The following is a 21,249-nucleotide window of genomic DNA, read 5'->3' on the forward strand; positions in this document are numbered from 1 at the left end:
GCTGTGAGAGCGCAGGCATCTTGGAGGAGTATGATCATCAATGCCATTTGGGAAGGTTCTTAGAAGAAGAAGAAGAAGATTAAAAATGAAAGGAACAGGAAGTCCCAAAACATTAGCCCGTGTCACCAATAAGGCTTTTTGGGGCCAAAGATATTGACCTATTGGCACTCTGCATACACACTATTTATGAATCACAATGGGTTGTTAATAGCATTTACACTTTCTCCTACACTGTAGTTCCTATAGTTCTGCTAAGTAAAAACATAAAAATCGCATTCATTTTCTCACAGTCAAAACAACCTAGCACAGGTGGCCCTGCACTTTTGTATGAAAAACATGTTGCAAATGCAGTTTCCTAGAAACATAAACGCATTGTGTGTGAAGCACCAATGGGAAGTAGGATCTTAATTTGCCTTTTGTAAGTCAAGAGGAAGAAAGTCATTATGTACAACTGCCCCAGTCTGTGCGTGTAAAAACACATCAGTACTGACACACACATTGCTCAATAGGACAGTATCAAAATACAATTCTTTAGAAGAATTTATGGGAAGTGTAGTTTATAATGTAGAAATACTAGTTCTGGAGACTGCTAATTATACACTTTCACAGTTATGTAAAAATGTCTAGTTATTTACTAAATACACTAAAACATACAATACTGGACACTTTATAAGATGCATCTTACTAGCACTGAGTTGGAGACTATTTTGCCTTCAGGACTGCCTTCATACTTCATGGCACAGATTCAACAAGCTGCTGGAAACATTCTTCAAATATTTGTTGGCTGCAAATCTATGATGTGAATCTCCTGTTCCACCACATCCCAAAGGTGCTTTTATCGGATTAAAATCTCTTGACCGTAGAGGCAATTTGGATACAGTGAACTCACTGACATGCTCAAGAAACCAGTTTGATATGATCTGAGCTTTGAGTCAATGGACATTGTCCTGCTGGAAGCAGCCATCATTAGATTGGTATACTGGTCAGCCACAGTGCTCAGGTAGGATGTGGTGTGTATTACCAGCAGCCTTAACTCTTGATACAAGGCAGCATGGATCCGTTAGATCGGGAGTTTCTGAAATACTCAGACCAGCCCCAACAACAACCAACAACCAGGCAGAGCATCTCCAAAGTCACTTAAATCATCGCTGTTCCTTATTCTGATGCTCAGGTTGAACTATGAATACGAATTTTATCATATTGTTGTGAGGCTACAGACATTTTCTGTGATTTTGTATAGATTTTAAATTATGTCTGAAATGACCATTTTACGGTCACTTTTTTCCTGTTTTTTTTAACTTTATTATCTCCAAAAACCTAATAATGAAACATAACAAACTGAATAACCATTATTCAGTGTTCTGGATCTGTGGTATAGCTGAATGCTGGCCCTAGACCTTATTTTTGTAAATACATAGTGGATGATGGTGGAAATCATAACAGGATTTCTTGTGCTTTACAGACAAACATAGGACGTGACTATGTGACGCTTACTTGATGTACTAGCATGCACACAAACATGCACAAATGTTTGTACACACTCAAAGTCATCCTACTGGCTGATCCTCGTGTATCCCATAATTCCCTATAAGCTATACTCTCCCCACAGTAAAACAAACACAACCTTCTGGGGGGGATTAGAGGGAGGAATTATGATACTGTAGTTGGCAGTGAGAGAAAGTAGTTCTTTCTTACCAGTATGTGTATTTGTTGCACAAAATCTCAATTCTGTTTGACGTTTGCTTGATCTGGAAAAGTTTTTTCCCCCCTCATCCTAAAAAGTATTGGGCAGCAACCAGCTTGTAAACAAAACAAGAGTATCCAAGAAAAACATTTATCCACTGACCAAGTGCACATACTAATATAATTTTTAAAAATCTTGATATTTCATAATTAATATTAATTAACGGACAACCTCTAAAATACTTTGGTCGCATGTAAAATACTATCACTGATGCTTCAGATTGTGGAGTGATCAGCCATCATAGTGGTTTACATCCATCTTTCATATACAGTCTACACTAACATTTACTTTTAAGTATGAAGCGCGTATCATAAAAGTTCCCATGGTGTCCCAGGACCCAAAGGTTCGACTTTGGCCAGTTTACCAAATAGCCGAATTGTTTCCGGAGTATCAGTTTCTGTCATTTCTGATATTACTTTCATTTTTAGTTCCAGTGCTGCAATTGTTTGTCTGGTGGATTTCCTCCATTCTTGATGCTAAATTGTTGTGTCCCATTATCAGCAACCACTTGAATTCTGAGTTTGGCCTTAAAGCCACTTATTATTTACTCTTTAAATCTGACTGATTTTTGGACAAGCAAAAAATCCAAATACCACATACTGCACTTCTACAGTCACGTTCAAAGGAAGCAACGCTGAATGAATACCTATGATAATTTTAGTAGATGAGCATAAATATTCAGGGAGTACTTTAAACCATATGTGCCAAGTAAATACAATTAACTGCCTGGATGGACTGGAGTCCAGCTCTTCTGGGAATCCCACAGGGTTGGGATCTAACCACAGCTTTTAGGTTACATCTCTTTCCCCTCATGTCCACTGCCTCTTTTTCTGCCCTCCACCTTTTGGTGACCGCCAACATTCCCCTGGCTCTAGCCCTCATCCCAGGCAGTGGTGAGAAATGGGGAAGTTTCCCAGATCGTGTGAAGGAAGTTGTCGTGCCAACTTTGCAGCACATTAATCATACAGGGCATGTGGTTAGAGATACTCTGTATCCTGTTCTGCTGAATATTTATTATTAATTGAGACACAAATCTGAAGGATGAAACCATATTTGGTGTGCGTGAAAAATTCAAAAGCTGCTAAAAAGACAAGGATGTTAACTGAACAGCAGAATTTGTGTTTTGATGATCCAAGAAAGAGCTGGAAATCATGAAGTCTGGTAAAATGACCTCTCACTGTACATGATTTCACATTAGCTCTGTGATATTGTTATAACATTACAAAGTCTGATGAGTGTAGCTAGGACATTTAATGTTATTCTTGCAGTAACTAAAAAAAAGACCACTTGGAACAAATTTTTCATATAAAGAAAAGATTTTTTAATAGATAACTCCCATTTGCAAAAACACTTTGGAAGACACTGCACATGTCGCATATATATATGCATATATATATATATATATATATATATATATATATATATATATATATATACATACACATACATATATATATACACATACATATATATATATACGCATACATACATATATATACACATACATATATATATATATATATATATACACACACACACACACATATATACATATACATATATATATATGTACATGTGTGTGAGTGTACATATATATACATGTACATATATGTGAGTGTATATATATGTGTATATATATGTATATACACACACACATATATATACATGTACATATATGTGAGTGTATATATATATGTGTATATATATGTATATACACACACACACACACACACACACACATATGTATATATATACATATATGTATGTATATATATACATACATATATATATACGTATATATGTATACACACTGTGTTCGCTACCTTGCAGCTACCTCCTCCATCAGATAAGTATGAGTCTTTTTTTTTACAATTATCAAAACAGATAGCGAGGAGGGGGGAAAGCCATATTTATTTACGTTAGTAAAACAGAAACAAAAAAGCCTTCAAAACTGTAGTTTTTAAATTATTTGCGTCTTACAATAAATACAAATCCTCAAACATTTATTGAAATGAACACACACAAAGAGAGAGAGAGAGAAAAAGACAAATCCAAAACAGTGACACCATGTACAGCTGTGCGTGTCGACTCCAAAACCTTTCTGGATAGGCTGAACTTCAACTGAACTATTCCCAGTAGTGCAACTTAGCTTCACAAAACTGAGACTGACATTGATTTAATTTGGTGCTTTTTAAAAAATTCACTAGTGCAAAAATACTGATGTGAACACAAGGTCCAATGTTTCGGGGCTGAATGGACGACATGAAAGGCGTCATAATGAAAAGGCAATGAAAGGGGGGGGGGGGGTATATGAGCTGAAATGCAGAACTTGTCATGAACACTCACCTATGCTGTACAATATTACCTCCAAGAGAAGGTGCGACAGGAGTTTTATGATCTAAAATGATGACGTTTGAAAGATTTTAATTAAAATATTTTACTGTTTGACGATTAAAAAAACCAGCAGTTACATCATGATTTCAGTTAGTATCACTTTTGAATTACCAGCCTTCTTAAACTTTGATCTTGTGCACTCTGGATTTCATCTTCCCATTATCCTTTTTCACAAAGAAGCCCAGCAGCCAATGCAAAGCAGCACACTAACAAGGTACCAATCAATGCGTTGCTCATGGAGACTTCAGCACAGCGCCACAGGGCTTGTGTTGGAGGTTTGTTTCCCTGCTTGCTTCTATGTAATCTGACTGATTGTAACATACAAAAAAAATATGCTTAAAGTTTAAAGCTTTGGCTCTACTGATAGTTTGACATGTTTTACACTATACAGTATTAATTGGTCTCCAGTTTTCTGAACAGTTCTGCAGCAAGGATGACTTTTTAAAACTTTCCAATGCTGCATCGAAAGCTACGCTTTTAGACGATTCAGAACACAAAACAAACGGGCATCCCGTGAAGGATCAAAAAGGATTTTGTCATGCATTAAAATATCCTCGAATGAATGAACAAGTGTTTTACGGTGCTTTACGTATTATCTTGTGGCACCAATTTAACTTTGCTCACCCTGTTTGTTTTTTTTAAACTGCCCTGGCAGTAATTTAAAAGCATGAAAACATGCAAAAATCACCTGTTTTTCTCATACTCACTCGTCATCTTGAGACCAGCGTAAGCATAAGTCGTCCCCTGTGTGCAACGTTAAGAAAACCAAAACATTTCTCGACAGCTAAATCTTTGTTTCTTCCACAAAAGTCAGGTGTCCACAACATATTAAAAAAAATAAAATAAAACTGTGTTTCAAAAGTCTTGTCGTCGCTAAATCTAAAAGTGCTTGGAACCAGCTACAAAGTTTAATCCTTACAAACAAACAAATCTATGCATAAACTGGATTCGTATTAATTTTGATTGTCACAACACTAGAACCTGAGCTTCTTCGTCAAACAGAAGAAGTATGTGACATCCTGGAAATCCCTTAAAAAATAACTCTTCTCTTATAATGCTGGTGTATGAAAACCATAAGACAAAGTACTTTAATGCGCACTGATTTCTTTGCGTGTTCTTTGTGTGTGTGTGTGTTTGTGGAGAGGGTAAGTATCTGCAGATGTGTTGACGTCTCACTTTCACGGCATGTAAATATATGGACTGGACTTGTGGTGTCCTGTGCTCATCACACATGGCATAACGTTCCTGGAGCCGACCATTACGGACTGGTTCATGTCATGGCCGCTCTCAGGCCACGGCGGCGAGTCCATGGGCTCCCGCTTGATCGAATGGATCAGGCTGTGACCTTTGAACTCGTAGGTGCCATGCTTGTTGTAGTCAGACTGCATGTAGGCCTTGTGTGGATCCTGTGAGTAGACGTGCGAGTCCATGAGGTTGACGGATTGGCTGCTGCATAGAGAGTCTGAGTGTGGGAATCTCTGAGGACTAAACTGACTGGAGTCATTGTTACTGCCCAGGTCTTTGTCGCACTTTAACAGGCGTGCGTTGGCGTTCCCGTTGTTCACTGCATAGTTCTGATAGTTACCGTTGTTGTACGGCGGGCTGATCCCAGCCTTCCCCCGCTGACAGGGCGAATACTGTGGATCGTAATAATCAGCTTCAGATTTCAGCTGCAGGCCAACGGTGTGGTCGTATAGGCCGTTACCATAGCGACGGTCAACGGGCACTTGGTCGCGGCACGTCCAGGGTCGGCCGTACGCGTCGCAGCCGTTCTCCGAATCAGAGTCGTGCTCGACCTTTATGGGGGGCATCTCGGGCATCAGGTGACCGTCGAAGCATTCTCCGTAGCCATTCTCGCTCTTCACCAGGTCCACGCAGTAGGCGTCTGGGTCTGTGGGAAGCTGGACGTTGCCGTACAGTTTGGAGACAAACACCTCACCACCTCTGCCGCTGTGACAGCTAGGCGAGAGACGGTACGGCTTCCCGTACTGGCCGGTCTTGTTCATGCGGTTAGAGGGGATGTAGCCGACGCCCTGGCCTGCCCTGACGGGTCCTGAGTTCTGTCGCGGAGGCCAGCCGCCACCCACGCCTGGGCTCAGACCTTTATGGGGACCCACGGAGGACTTGCAGTAGTTTAGGGGCTCCTCCTGGTTATAGTAACCGTCCGGGCGGAACTTGAGGTTGTCTTTGGAGAGTGGGGTCCACGGAGTGTGGTGACCTCGCTGGGTTGCACCAGGAGTGGGACAGGAGAGCCGGAGAGAATCTGCAGCATCACCCATTCCTCCATTGAAGGAGTGTCTCCGGAGGTGTTCTCCACGCTCGCTGTGCAGGGGGAAAGAGTGGAAAGTGGAAGTGGAAAGAGAAGGAAAAAAATAGATCATTAGTCACAAAACAAAGACACAAAACTTACAAAGTTTTACTGTTTTTCAACAAAGTCCACAAAGAGCCATTCTCTACCCATGTATCCATATGGCAACCACTGCATACTCAATGTTTTTGTTTCTTTTCTGCCGAATGACTCAAAGCATAAAAATTCTAAGTTTGGTTCAATTTAGTTCACGAGAGGCTCTTTCCAAAAGTGACTCATCTTTTCCGGGATGTGTCTCATCTGAAAATTGAGAACAGAGTCAACATCCAGAACCCCAAAGATCAATGATGGCCCGGTCTCCTAGTTTATAGGCAGCACAATGCAATATATCTTCATGTTTACACAGTGCAGTAGCTGAACCCGAATGTGTTCAGTAACTGCATGAAAGTCTTTTCAAACTGTATTTTCTTATGATTTTAAGCTTGAAATTGATCTTGTTGAACGCTGAGTAAGCGATTGATCGAAAAAGATACAATTATATTTATAACTATTACAGCATTCTGATTAATCAGCATTCATACGTTAAATGCCTTTTCCAGTTTTTCCCGTACTTGTTTGACTTGTTTCTGCGGCTTTCTTTGTGCCCCCCCACAAAAACAATAATCAAAATATGTTTTTTTCCCCTCTTCATCTTTTCAGTTTTTATATGGAAACCCAATTACAGTGCATGGCTACAGTGGTAATAACAGGGTTTAATTTGCGGTTCTGTGAGTGATTATTCAGGAATTCTAAAGGCAAATGTTTCTTTTTGTTTGTCTGCTTCCAAATACGTTTCTGCATTTTTCCTATCTTTCAAATATCTCTCAACCTGAGCACAGCACAGCTGAAGGTCTTTAATACAACCAAGCTGTAAAATGAGTCTTTTCTTAGCTCTTAGATTGTTCGAGCAGTAGCTACAATTTCACTATAACAGGCTTGCAAAGAAATGAACTAAGGGACATGTTTTCAGTGACATCTGCCGACTAGTGACACGAAATGACCAAAAAGAGAAGTATTGCTTTCTATTTTTTGTTATAATAGCCTGACGCAGTTTCACTGCCACTTGTGTTTCCTAGTTTTAAAAAAGTCTACATATACTCCGAATTTAGAGCAGAACCGGAGATCGTTGTGCAACAATAAAGTCAGCAGGCTTTCGGGAATCTGACTGTAAGTTTCATCCAAGTCATGGATGTCATATTTACGTCTCTCTATATGGCAGCAGACCCAGGCGTTACATGTAGTGTACATACTATACACTTAATTCTGAACCTTAACCCTAAGAATGGTTAAACCAATCTAATCTGCTGTCTAGTTAACCGGTTTATCGTTACATTAATGGTAAATGGAGGCGATCGTGGCTCAAGAGTTGGGAGTTCGCCTTGTAATCGGAAGGTTGCCGGTTCGAGCCCCGGCTTGGACAGTCTCGGTCGTTGTGTCCTTGGGCAAGACACTTCACCCGTTGCCTACTGGTGGTGGTCAGAGGGCCCGGTGGCGCCAGTGTCCGGCAGCCTCGCCTCTGTCAGTGCGCCCCAGGGTGGCTGTGGCTACAATGTAGCTTGCCATCACCAGTGTGTGAATGGGTGGATGACTGGATATGTAAAGCGCTATATAAATACAGGGCATTTACCATTTACATTATTCACCATGTTGCCCTGGATGATGTGTGAAGGAAGAAAGAAGCCTGAACAGACTGACTACATAAGTCTTGGCCTCTCTGACTCCCTAAAGTTGTTAATGATGCATGAATCACAGAGGGCCTTAGCCAAGCTGAGACGCGTATTTGCTCCTAATTGGCCACAGGTAAGGCGTCCAGCGCTTGTTTGGTTTGGTATCAGATCCTACTGGGTGAGGAGAGGGCTTATGTTTGTGTTGGTAACTGGGTCTCAGTGTAAATGCTTGTGTGTTCATAAAACTGTTGCTGGGCAGTTGGTATCTTTGAAAAAAAAAGACAAACCTCAAAAAATCAATAAATGACACATGAGGGCTGGAGCAAATGTATTTTCTCACAGTAACTCCAAATAATTATGTTTCCTGTGCCCGTGCGATGTGGACCACAACCGAGGTAATCTTAGGACATGTAAAGTGTATAATAACAAAATAAACACGTCATCCCTTATGAACTGTGAGCTGCTGTGACCTACGGACACTCAAATGTTGACCTTTACTCAGAGCTCCCATAAAGCCAATCAGTGTCGTTCTCTAGAGGCTATAACGAGATGCCAAAATGCATCAAACCTCAGTGTCAAGACTGTTAAAACACTTCACCTTTAGTTACTACATAGTACCCCTATTAAAGCAATCAGTGTCCAAAACTGTGACACAGTGTCAATACGCATCATCTCTCCTAACTTAGTTAAAGCTGTAAAGATGCTGCTCATGTGTGAGAGTTTATTCCTTCTTACCCTTGCTCCAGTCCGGAGATGATTCCTCCTACTGCTCCTTTATTCTTTCCCCGCATTAACATGTTCTTCATTTTCATCTCCGTGATGGAGGGGAGCAGGAGGGGAACAGCTATGCAGAACAAAGCCAGCTGTGGGGCCACTGGAGCACCAGAGGCTGACTTCTTTTTCTGCCCATGGAGGAACTTCAACCGACCTTGGAACTGCATCGTCTGGAACAGAAGAAAGAAAGGACCCATCCAAAGGCCTTGATTAATATATAATACAATTACACAAACATCTAGGCTTTATTTTTCTGCCCTTGTATAAAGGCTTAAAGGTATCAACTATTATGGGGCCATTTTTATGACCAATCAGTGGCAAAGAGTTTCATATTGTTGGCTAGGCTTCTGCTAAGTTTCTCCTCTTTTAATCTGAGTCACTGAACTGAACCTCTCTGGCATATCTGCACTGTTAGTGCCACTTTCAGACAAACAGTATGGGTTCCTATAAAGTCAGTTGTGCCGACACTCCATCCAATAAAACCTCAAATCAGGAGGCATCTGTGTCTGTAGCATGCACGCGTGTGGTGTAAACATTTAGCTAGCCAAGCTTGTTAATGTTAGCTAACTTAAACCTGCTGATGCTCCCCTCAAGTCCAGTTTAACCAAGTTTAATTAGATGTTGTGTGCAGTGTTCAACATCTTGATTAAACCTGTCAGCTAACTTTTATTAGCCAACACTGGTGGACATTTAATTTTTGGCTAACACTGTGAAGGAACTGACTGACTTTCCTGTCCATGAAATAATGCTGCTACTGTGTCTGAAAACACTCGTAAGTGGTCCAAATGTTACGAAACCGAGACTTTCTTGCCAGATTATTTGTGAGCAGATTGAGCACTGTGCGTTACATTACAAATTGTTGTGTCCTAACTGTAATTATGTTAACTGATGAGGAAAGCCTCCAACCAGTATTTCCTCACTACTTGGCTACCAGCATCTACAGTATATGTAGAAAATTGCCATCTAAAATTTCAGTTGTGCGGCCAGCTTCAGTGCAACCAGAGAGGACTTGGTGACAGTAAACTTGACTGACCCTGATGAAACAGTCCAAACCCATATTCTCGTTGCTCTGTCATCAGGGCCTTCAGCTTTTCCACTGCTGGTCTCCAAACCACTCTAGTCACAGCCATGAGGGATGAACCACGCTCATTCTCTGCCACTGTGGCCATGCACCCAATTACCTTATAATTCCTTCAATACACCTATAAATAACTGCACATACTACAATTATAAGTGAAGTCTTGCGGTACCAAGGGGTTATAACACTTTTTATAGCCCTGGGTCTTCTTCCAGTGAGTGGGCAACCCCTGCTCAGTTTTTATATTTTGCGTAAACTTTAATGAACTGAAAACTGAAGTAACGTTGTTGGTTTGGTTTTTTTTGAGTTTGAGTTGGTTCAATTACTCACCAAGAATCCAGAGGTGCTGTCCAAAAGGCATCGGACTCTGGCTATGAAACATCTGTTGAGAAAGCAGGAGAGCTCGGGAGGGATTTCCCCTGCCTCTGGAGAATGGAACAGGCTGCTCACTACAAAGTCTTCACCTGTAATTTAGTAAAGAAATATGGGGAGGGTATGAGTAATACAATTTGTACTGCAATTTGTGTAATAATACAGGAGAAAACAAAATACATATGTATAAATATGATGACGTTTTTAAATGACAACAATATTTATAGTCAGCAAATGACTGGGACAGACTTCTTTTTTGTATTTTTATTACTTACCCGCTTTTATGAATAATACACTGCTGTTTAAAGCATTTATCTGTCAGCATTCATCAGTTTTAATTAATGAATCATTAAAACTGTTAATAATGAGTGTAATGTGAGACAGACACCCTTAAGATCAGGCTTAAAACTTTCCTTTTTTGATAAAGCATATAGTTAGGGCTGGATCAGGTGACTCCGACTCCTCCCTCGGTTACGCTGCAATAGGCTCCTGGTGAGCTTCCCATGATGCACTGAGTGTTTCTTCTTCAGTCACCTTTCTCACTAACTATGTGTTTATATGCCTCACTGCATTTAGTTATTAGTTATTATTAACATCTGGCTTACTTCCACAGCTCGTCTTTGTCCTGTCTTTCTCCCCTCACCCCTAACCGGTCGCAACAGATAGCCGACACTCCCTGAGCCTGTTTCTGCTGGAGGTTTCTTCCTGTTGAAAGGGAGTTTTTCCTTCCCACTTTCGCCATGTGGGGGTCGTCTACTGATTGTTGGGGTTTTCCCTCTATATTTGTAGGGTCATTGCCTCAATTTGGCACTATATCAATAAATTTGAACTGAATTGAATTGAGATGGATAGATACCAGACATGACCCTAGCATAGACAGTTCCTCTCATCAACATCATACAGGAATAGAGATCTCAGCAGCTGACCTCATCATCTCAAACCTATTGCATTGTTCGATAATAGAAACTAGAACTACCTAGAAACAAAATTATCAAGTTTCATGTTCCCATACTAAATTCATAGTGAGCTACCCACCAGTTCCTGCAGCTAGCTGGTTATCCTGGTGTGCCACCGTCCCTTGGTGCTGTGGAGGACACATGGCCCAGTGCAGCTGGCGTCTGAATTCCTGACGGTCGTCTATGTGGATGTAGTCAAACACATTCTGGTGCATCACGTCAGTCTGTGGAGAGGAGATTCGGATTAGTTTGGTTAGTCAGTTTTAATTTTTAGTTTTACATCCGATTTATGACTTTGGACGGCCGAGTTTTGCTTCCATTCTTGTAGCTGACAGCTGTTTGCCGCTCTCAGGGCTAATTCTGCCCCACCATTCCTGGGGAGGTCAACGCTATACATACAAAGTCGATGAAAGTCAGACAACCAGAGCACTCGCACAGTTACATACACATGCACAAAGGCAGGAGAATTGCCCCAGTACAGTAACAGTCTTAAGGGCAGCTGCGGGGCCAGTGAGGGCAGCTGTGTTTGTCAAACATCGCGTGACACCAGCTCCCGAACGGCAGTCCAGCCCAGCTTTCTCTCCACATCCACACAAACACACAGTAAGTAGGGTTCCAGCCCGCTCTCGTCATTCCTCCCTCTCTTTTCCAGCAATAGCTGTGTTTTCTGTCATTCCATGACAGATTCCTCACTAAAATGTTCAACCTTCTCCTCTTCCCTCTCTCCCTCCTCCCTGCCCTCGCTCCATAATTTCCACACTGGTGGCACGCGAGGCTTTTTGATCGCCTGCCTCTGCAAACACAATCTGTTCCCACTGTCTTCGGCGAGCGCTTCGTCCTGTGGTTGGGTTCCCTACCGGCAGTCAGGCAGACAGAAGGATCGAGTGACTATTGTTTATGTTTCTTGTAAAAAAACTCAGAGAGGAAAAGAAGAGGGGGAGGAAAAAGAGAATAAGTGATATTTTCAGTGACCTTCAAAGGCTAACTGCCCCTGTAACAAATTGGATCAAAGGCCAGTGGAGGTTTTCTGCTCTTCTGTGGCGCTTTCTTGTGGTGCTACTTAGCAAAGCCATGTCTTTTCTTCTTTATTTCCTGTGGTATATTATGGATAAGTGTCTTTCTGAATACAGCTGTGGGCTCAAAATTATGTTACATGCTGTCAAAGCCTGAGAGGCAAAGCATGTGGCTTAAAAACAACAGCTCCTTTGCGAGAGCTGAACAAGTATAAAAGAATGTTTTCATGACAGTCTGAAAATACAACACGCGGATCTGTGAGTATTTAAAAAGCCATAATTTTAATGTAGAAAAATGTAGAAAAGCTGTCAACTACCCGTTCACTCCTATTCATCTTCTCTATGCTCAAAGTCACCTGCATTTTGTTTTTCACTTCTAAATATGGCCATCACTGACTACAAAGAACACCTGATTTGAATTCTGAGCTCAACCTTGAGCTAATGCTGATGATACATTAGTTTATCACACCAAATGCTTTGCATGCTGCAGTGCTATGGCTCACAGCCAAACCTTTTGCGTGGTAATTCCTTTTCTTTTTCTTTCTTTAAAATAACTGTTTTGCATGTACGCAATTTAACGTACTGCGGTGGCTTGATTCACTTGATCCGCTGCCAAGTGTCTTACATACAGTCACTGCCGAGATCTGAGCACACAAAGGGCCAGTTGTGATTCTACTAGTGTGAGCTGGTAAATTTACATCTCTTTAATATTTAATCAGCAGCTAACACGTCGCAAAACGGTCCCGGTCCTTCCTAACATGGATACGATTTTTGCTTCGAGCATGAATGAAAAGACAGCTGTTCATTTTTTTGTTTTTAACTGTGCTGGTCACATGTGTTTATGAAAGGCAACAACTGGATGGCAGCAACTCGACTCAATGCTGGGATGGTTTGCTGTGAAATTCAGCCAAGGCCATATTCAGGTTCTGTGCAATCATCAGCTCAAAACTGATTTTTTTCCCCATTACTTTGGTTTGATTCCTGCAAAATTATTGACATTAACTTTTCGCTCGGGTCTTTTGCTGAGCATGTGACAATGAAGCTGGCATAAAGTGAAACCTTAGCTAGCACAATCTGATCATTTGAGTGGAAATTTATGGGAACAAAAAGCAGACGTTACAAATTAAAAAGCGTTGACTGAGCTGCTAAGACACACGTGCATACGCAAATGCACCTTGGAGTTTTAATTTCCTTTGCCTGGTGGTTCCGTGCCATCTGTAGACACACACACACACCTATGCACATACTGTGGCAGGGCGTCTCAGACCACTTTGGTTTTCATGTCAATTTCATGGCTGCCCCTGTCTGCTTGTGAGCCTAGTGGGAGCGCTGCAGAAGAATGTCTATCGTGATGTGTGTGTGTGTGTGTGTGAGAAAGAGAAGGCATGAGGGCAACAGGAGGAATTTTAACAGTGAAAAGCACTTTATTTATGGCTTTGAAGGAGAGCGATGATTTCAGCATCGAGGGACAGGCGAGCCCATGTTGACTTCATTCATAATTAATGACTGGCTGGGTATAGCCACTGGAAAGGAAAAGAGTTAAACCGTCGGTGACTTATCAGTGCCCGCACACACATAACAGACGCCCGCAGAGTGTATCTCAGGGTGAAACAGAGGTCTTCACCCTTCTGTGGTCCCCTTAGGTGTAACCTTGTGGGTTTACTTTGCCCTCTGAAAGACTTATCAGGCAGCAGGAAGTCAGAATTAAAAGAAAGGCAGTTTACTCTGGATCCTAAACTGGATGGGATGGATGGCAACAGAAGAATGGAGTGTACTAAAAACGGCAATTGTGACCTTGTTGAATAATGACAGCCATGAGGTCCTATGAGATTTGCAGATTCGTAACCTTAAGAGGGTTTGTGTGTGCTAAAACACATTTATGGATGCTATCATCACTGATTACGAGGCCATGTGACCAGCTAAAGTACAAAAAAAAAGCAACCCATACCTCATTTTTATATTTTATATATTCTGGCTCAAAGAGCACATTTCCTACTGATCTGTTGGAGTTTTGGCACACTGATTCCCCCATCTACAGAACAGTCAAGGCTTATCAGCTTATCTATGGATAATCATATGTACAGCGTGCATTTCGTTTATACATATTAAACATAGATTATACAATGTTTTCACTGTGTTCGTGTGAAAACACAAGGGAGAAGTTCAACTCACCTGATGAAATCCCAGATAGTCCACAATGGTCGAGGAAGCGTAAAAAACCATCCCGTCACTGCTCACCACCAAGGCAAAGCCTGTCAGAGACTACACACACACACACACACACACACACACACAAACAAACACAGAAAGAGAGTCAGGGCAGCTCGTGCAGCAAATACACTCAAATGCAACAAACACACACATGACTTCTCTATTCTGTCTGTGAAAAGCGTAATACAGGTGTAAGAATATAGTCAGATGTTCTAATTTGTGATCTAACCGTGGTTGAAGTTATTACTACGCCCTTAAAAAAGAATTTGGTGCTTGTAAAACCTTTAAAAATGTAATATTCAACTTCTTTCCATAATTCTCAGAACAGCAGAAAAACTGTAAAAATGGAACAAAAGATAGAAAATTACAACACAAGTGAGGGAATGAAAGACAGATGGTTGTGTTACAGAGCGAGCCAAATAAAACTTAGTGATTTATAATGCAAAATATTGCTTGTGAAAGACTTTTTTCCCTCATATTCTCTGGTTAAAACTGTATTTTTTAAAGCAGTTAGCTCGCAGATGACTTACGTGCCTATTTGCGCTCCTTTAAAGTTATGCTTTTCATAAGCTCGAAACTCTGATAATTAAGTCTGTTTGACTGGTACAGCTGCTTTGATTTGTCGTAGCAAACACACTGATTAAAAGCAGAGAAACTCCAGACACAAGCACACTTCTTCCCACTTTCCCTCTTTGCTCACACACCCATCCACACAAAGCTAGTGGGGGGGGGGGGGGGATAACGTGTTTGGCCAGCGGAGGATACAGAGAAAGAAAATGTTAAATAAATACACAAATGGTATCTGTTAAATGAGGAGAGATGGACAGATTGAAAGGAAAAGAAAGAGTGCGAGAGATATATTTAAAAAAGGCAGCACATGAAGGAGAAAAGCACAGGAAGGAGACGGGAAAGAGGCCTTCCAGTGTGCAGTGTGCGCACAGCTGTGATAGCGTGACAACTGCAAGGCTACTTGACTTGCGTGACTGCTGCTGCCAGAGTCTGTCACCTCTATTTTACTGCGAGACTATGCAGGTCTTTCCTGGTGTGTGTGTGTTTCTGTGTGTTTCTGCGTGTTTCTGTGTGTTTCTGTGTGTTTCTGTGTACTTTATAAGGTAGAAAGCCCAGCTGCCCCTCACTTCACCCCAGTGCCCGCTCCTTCCACGTCTCTGTCACTTACACCCAGCAGTGATCTGATTGCCTCAGCGAGAGGCGAATGCTCACTGTACGCGCCCTGTCCTTACCTGTCCCATAAACCCCTCTCTGTGACCTCTCTGTGAGCAGAGCAATTTGTAGCCCTAAAACCTATCAGCGTAGAAGTCAAACTGCAGCAAAGCGTAGCCTCTGAGACAGAAATATTGAGACACTGACATGATGACATCTGAAAACAGTATATGAAAGCATGACGGCAGCAGTGGAGACTGGAAGATGGGTCAAGTCCTCTGTGGCATCGATGCAGATGATGTTTGACAAGTTAAACTGGCACATGTTCAAACGTCAGGGGGGGTACACATAAACACACATAGATGCACAACTTATTCCAGCATTCAAAACAGATGCAGATTAGTTGGAAATAAAGCAAACTGATATAGCATCTTTCCTCTGATACAGGTCCTCACTCAGCATTTAATGTGCAACATTTGTACAAATTAAAGGTCTTTGTTACTCAGACCAGCATTTTTGGAGCCCTCTGGAGGGTAGCGATCAATCATCATTAGTGGATTAATATTTAATGTAGCTATGTAATGTATTTAGTACTTCAATAAACATCTGGGAACATGTCAGTGCCAGATGTGATATATTTATGTCTAAATCCAACACCGCCAACGCAGTGTCGTGGCAGTTCATCAGATAGTACTGTAAAACTTTTTTTCTGTCATTTAATGGTCGGGCATTGCGCAGCTACAAGCATTTCACCCCCATGTCATACTGTGTATGGTTGTGTGTGTGTGACAAATAAAATTTGAATTTGAATTTGAATTTGATAGTCACAACATCTAACGTACTTATTCGGGTTTCTGGACATAATTACCCACCCTTATCTTCGAATCCCTGAAGACATTTTTTCATCTGTCTGGCCTCAGATGTCCTGATTCATGCCCGTGTACACAAAGTGAATATTTTCCGCTATTTGAAAGGGTGTCACAGACGGGGTTGGCCTTGGAGTGATCATTTGACCTCAGTTTGAGTCATGGAGTGACATTATTTATATTATAGAAAATGCTTAGCAGCACGTTAATATGAAACAATATTTTATTGATTATTATTAAAAACGACTTGTTGAGGGTGAGGATATAAAAACGAGTTGGTTACGTTTAGGCTGTAAAGCTGCGGTTAGGTTTAAAAAAAGATCCTGTTGTGGATTAAAATACAACAGCTGAAAGCTCTCATTTCTTAGCAATAATAGTTTCAATGTCACGCTGACTGTCACAGAATGCCAATGCATGACCATGAACTTGAACAAACAGATTGCTTTTTCAGACTATTTCACATGTAGCTATAAAGGTCTCAAGCATGGGCCACTTGAAGGTCTTTGGATCATGTGTCCAAAAACTCATGAAAACATCCTAAGCATGCTGGAAAGCTAGGTTGACTTTATGAGGTCGTACAAGGCCATAAAAAGGTCGACATTTACATGTAAGGTTCATTTAGATTTATTTAGCCCATTCACCTTTCCCCACTCCTCTTCCAAGTCAGTGAAATGCCAGTAAATTTCTGCAACCCAAATTCTTTACAAAAGGACTTTGACATTTTTATTCTTCTGGAACAAATAGGCCCGAGACCTGTGACCTGAAAGAGTATGCACAAGCAAAAAGTGTATGTTCTATAGCTTTAATTGGCTTTTTTTATGCCTGTCCCTGCAAATTTATTACAGATATATACAATGCATTTGTTTTTTTACATGTGCAAAACTTCAAGAGAACATCCGTCATTTATGCTGGAATAGAGCAGCTTATTTACTACATTTCCAGTTAAAGAGCTGGAAGGAACATCAGAACTCTATTACTCAAAATAACAATTAGTGTTTGGTTTTATATAAATAAAACCAAACACTTTATATGAATCAGCTAAATACATCTAAACACTGCCTGTTCTTCTGTTGTTGTAAACTAGGCAACAAAAAAAAAGTTCCAGAAACAGAAATACTGTTATGATATTGGCTGCACTGCCGCATGCTGTTTTTGTGTGTTTCTCCATTCACATTCCCCTCGGTTCCTTGCATACTAAAGCCTTTAGGTAATGGAAACAGGCACCTGCTGCTGGCCTGCTCCACCACATATCTGCAACCGCAACGCCCCCAGCTCTCATAACTGGCCCTGGGAGACTAAAAGCTTTGACTTACAAATCTTAAGAGGCCCTTTGCACGCAGAGCCCAAAATAAAATATATGTTCGCTGGACTTGGAAGCAGCAGGGGAGCTGTAGGGCGATTGAGGCGGGAGAAGGATGTTGGTGGCGGGCATGGCGTTATTGCCTTGTATCAATGTTTCAAAGGAGTTTCTTTAGTGTTCCTGCTGTCTTGTGTCGACAGTGAGAAATGAGGGGAGGTCGCGGCAACCGTGGTGATACACGCAATAGGGTTGCAGTAATATAGGATCGTGTTGTATTGACTGGTTGTTAGAAAACCTTTGATAAGCCACTCAAACCAGAGTCACACATGACAAACATTTTTCATTAAAAGACTAAAAGAAGTGGTCTGTCCATCAGCCCACTGCGTTACTTCTGACTGAAATGTGTTAAAATGATATAAAGAGTTGCCTTTTAATGCGGGAAATGTAAAATATTAAAGACTTTGTTAGTATCTTTGCTTCCCCCTTGAACCTCTTTTGAGTCTAAACAGCCATTACAACACATTTTCGTCTATTAGCCTTGGTAAGTGTTGATAATTAAATATGAAAAAAAAAACATGGATGGAAATATGTTTAAATGTCCAAAAACACTGCTGCGGCACAACACGGCACAACATCGTCATCATGTGAATTCAATTTATGCAATAAATCCTGCAACTTCCAGCACATTCGATCTGCATCAATCTCCAAAGAATTGCCTTCAGACATTTGCAAACACAGTTCATATGCAAACAGATAAACATGTACAAACACATATGCGTACAGACAAAGACATGCAATCTCCCCCAGACACACGCACACTCAAATATCCGTCTCTTCCCTCTCTTGGGATCTCGTCACCATAAGTAATGTGCAGTTTGCTATGAGGCCCCGCTGCAGGTTGAGTCACGCAACAGGAGGCAGCACATCACTACGGTCAATCTAACCTTTTGTTTCCTGTCCCACTGAGAAGCCTGACACGTTAACAGAAGCATCAGTGGATCGCTTCTGCACTCCGAATGAAGATCCGTGTAGTTTTTGTGCCATAATCTCTGTCGTAATTTACTGCTTGACCGAGAGCCATGGGAATTTTGCGTGGGGGCAATGACGACGTAATGCCCGAGCAATTCCCATGTAGCATATGGCTACGTGCGTTTAAATGAGTCACACAAACGGCTTGCCACATGCTGTTTGTTACTCCACGCGAAATAAATGCCCTCGTAAAACGTGCTGTTAAAAACCTGATTAAAGGTCTCGGGTCAAGTGAGTGCTGAACAGACCTCCTATGTTCTCTGATAAATGTCGACAGGCTTGACGCCTTCTCGCTCTCTACTTCTCGCTTTCTCGTGCTTTCGGACGGAGGTCCGACCACACACAGAAGCACACTTCCCTTGGATGCTCAAGCCGCCAACATGTGAGAGTCCCCCCCTAATTCATCAGCTCTGACACTCCTGTCTCACCCATATGTCACGCAACAGCACAGCCCTGCAAAGAAGGCAGGACCAAAGGGCAAAGGGCGCACATGCAAACAAAATCCCCCCACGTCCCATATTCCCAATCACTAATTCAGAAGTAAATGTATGCAAACCAGAGCATGGCAGGAACGTAAGTGCCAACCAAAGGGTAAAATATGGCACATAGTGTGGTAACAGTTGATATTAATACAACTGCTTTGGTGCTGTATTTACAGATGTAGCATGTTAAATGTTCCACATGATCGCCACACATACAGACAACACCCATGTGGTTTCTTACTTCCAGGAGGAGGCTGCTTTCATTCACGCCTGTGCCCAGTGGAAGGCTCTCTTTCCTGGGTTCAGGGTTAGAGGATGCTGTGCTCATGATGTGCTTCCTGCTGGTCTTGTCTTGGCTCGCTGTAAAAAAAAAGAAAAGAAAATAGGTAAACCGGTTGGCACGACGGACTCGGTTTTGTTTAAAACAATAATCCAAAAGCCACCGGCCGGTTTGAGAATGTTAAAAATGAGAACAGAAGGATTGGAAAGAACATCCCCAAACAAAACGAGAAGATCACACACGCTGGATACAGCCCTGATTTAAATGTATCCTTATAGGGTTATGCGCTCATATGTGCTATTGAAGGTCTGAATTCTTAACCTAATTCAATGCACATTCAGAATACAGAGCATACAACAAGGCCTGTGTCAAAACAGGAAACAGTTGACTTTAATAACAATAATAATTCTGTTTTCTCTGATATGGCAGCGAGAGAACACGACCGGCACTCAGACATGTGGCCGACACATTAACTGTATCGCTCTCCCTTTCTTAGGCGCTGCACTAATGCCAGGTATTACTCTGCGTGGTTGGCTGGTCTTACAAGACAAAACACTGGAAGATTTCATGACTTCAGAGGATTTCTTACACACGATACAGCCACATGCACATGCGAATCTCACTGGGCTACAGAAAGCCGGGCCAAAAAAAATTGAATGCTTTAGCGACATTTGAATGGGAAGTGGTTAACCAGACATAGAGCATTCACTTGTGGATGCTCATGCTTTCTGCTTTTACTGAACTGTGCAACAGGTTCTCAGTCAACAATAACAAATATACTCAGCTGCTAAAATAAGAACATCTTGTCTAAGCAACCCCCTGAATAAAGCATCATAGTTTTTTTTTTAAGTTGACTTATACAGTTGCAGTTGTGGAGTTTTATACATTAAAGCTGATTTGTACTACATCACGAGATATAACACAATTACATTTTGCACTATTTCACATGTTATAACATAGAGGCACAATATGACAAGGTTCTTTGTGCACAAAAGTGTCGTTGACGAATAAGTAAAAGCCTTCTGGTTCCAGTGACTAACTAAGCCTGACCTCTGGCCTCTCTGTGGATCACAAAGAGGGCTCCTACAGGCCGACAATGTAATGAGCGGCCATTCAAATCTCTCGCTACACTGTCTCGTAACTAAGCACAGTTTTAACCTGGGTCTTCAAAGGTGAAATATGCCACCTGCATGCTTAAGCCCATGCAATTAGCTTACATGACTGTGGCATGTCGATTCGTCACATGTGCACACGTGGTGACGTATGCATTGCGTGTCGAAGGCATGTTTGCATGTTTCTCTCACAGGCGTGCTGTCAGGGAGCATGCAGCTCACTCCGAGTGACCGGCCCTTCACTCCATCATTCATTGTAGCAGGCACGGATTAGTCACGCCACATGCACACACACACACACACACACTGAGAGCATATAAATCTATACATCTACTGATGCTTCGTATAGCTCCCACCCCCACTGAATAACCTCATCACAGCTTCCATCCTCCCCTCTCCACCCCATTCGCGCTCCTTCAACTGCCCTCCTCCTCTCTCCACCCTACCTTTGTTTCAGTCCATC

The 21,249-nt window shown here is 41.7% G+C and overlaps 1 protein-coding gene across 1 annotated transcript in view; it reads right to left on the reverse strand.

Moving 5' to 3' along the window:
* Positions 1-3,636: 3,636 nt before the first annotated feature.
* Positions 3,637-21,249, reverse strand: part of ahrrb (aryl hydrocarbon receptor repressor b) — a 62,804-nt gene continuing 45,191 nt past the window's right edge. The window contains exons 4-9 of the mRNA XM_087845951.1: positions 19,636-19,754; positions 14,518-14,607; positions 11,412-11,556; positions 10,335-10,468; positions 8,888-9,096; positions 3,637-6,460 (exon numbers count right to left, since the gene is read on the reverse strand). Of these exons, the coding sequence (XP_087702077.1) occupies positions 5,317-6,460; positions 8,888-9,096; positions 10,335-10,468; positions 11,412-11,556; positions 14,518-14,607; positions 19,636-19,754 (1,841 nt within the window). The 3' untranslated portion in view covers positions 3,637-5,316. The remainder of the gene's footprint in view (positions 6,461-8,887; positions 9,097-10,334; positions 10,469-11,411; positions 11,557-14,517; positions 14,608-19,635; positions 19,755-21,249) is intronic.

This window comes from Neolamprologus brichardi, chromosome 9 (assembly GCF_056152115.1).
Source record: "Neolamprologus brichardi isolate AB-2024 chromosome 9, ASM5615211v1, whole genome shotgun sequence".
In the NCBI taxonomy this organism is placed as follows: Eukaryota; Metazoa; Chordata; class Actinopteri; order Cichliformes; family Cichlidae; genus Neolamprologus; species Neolamprologus brichardi.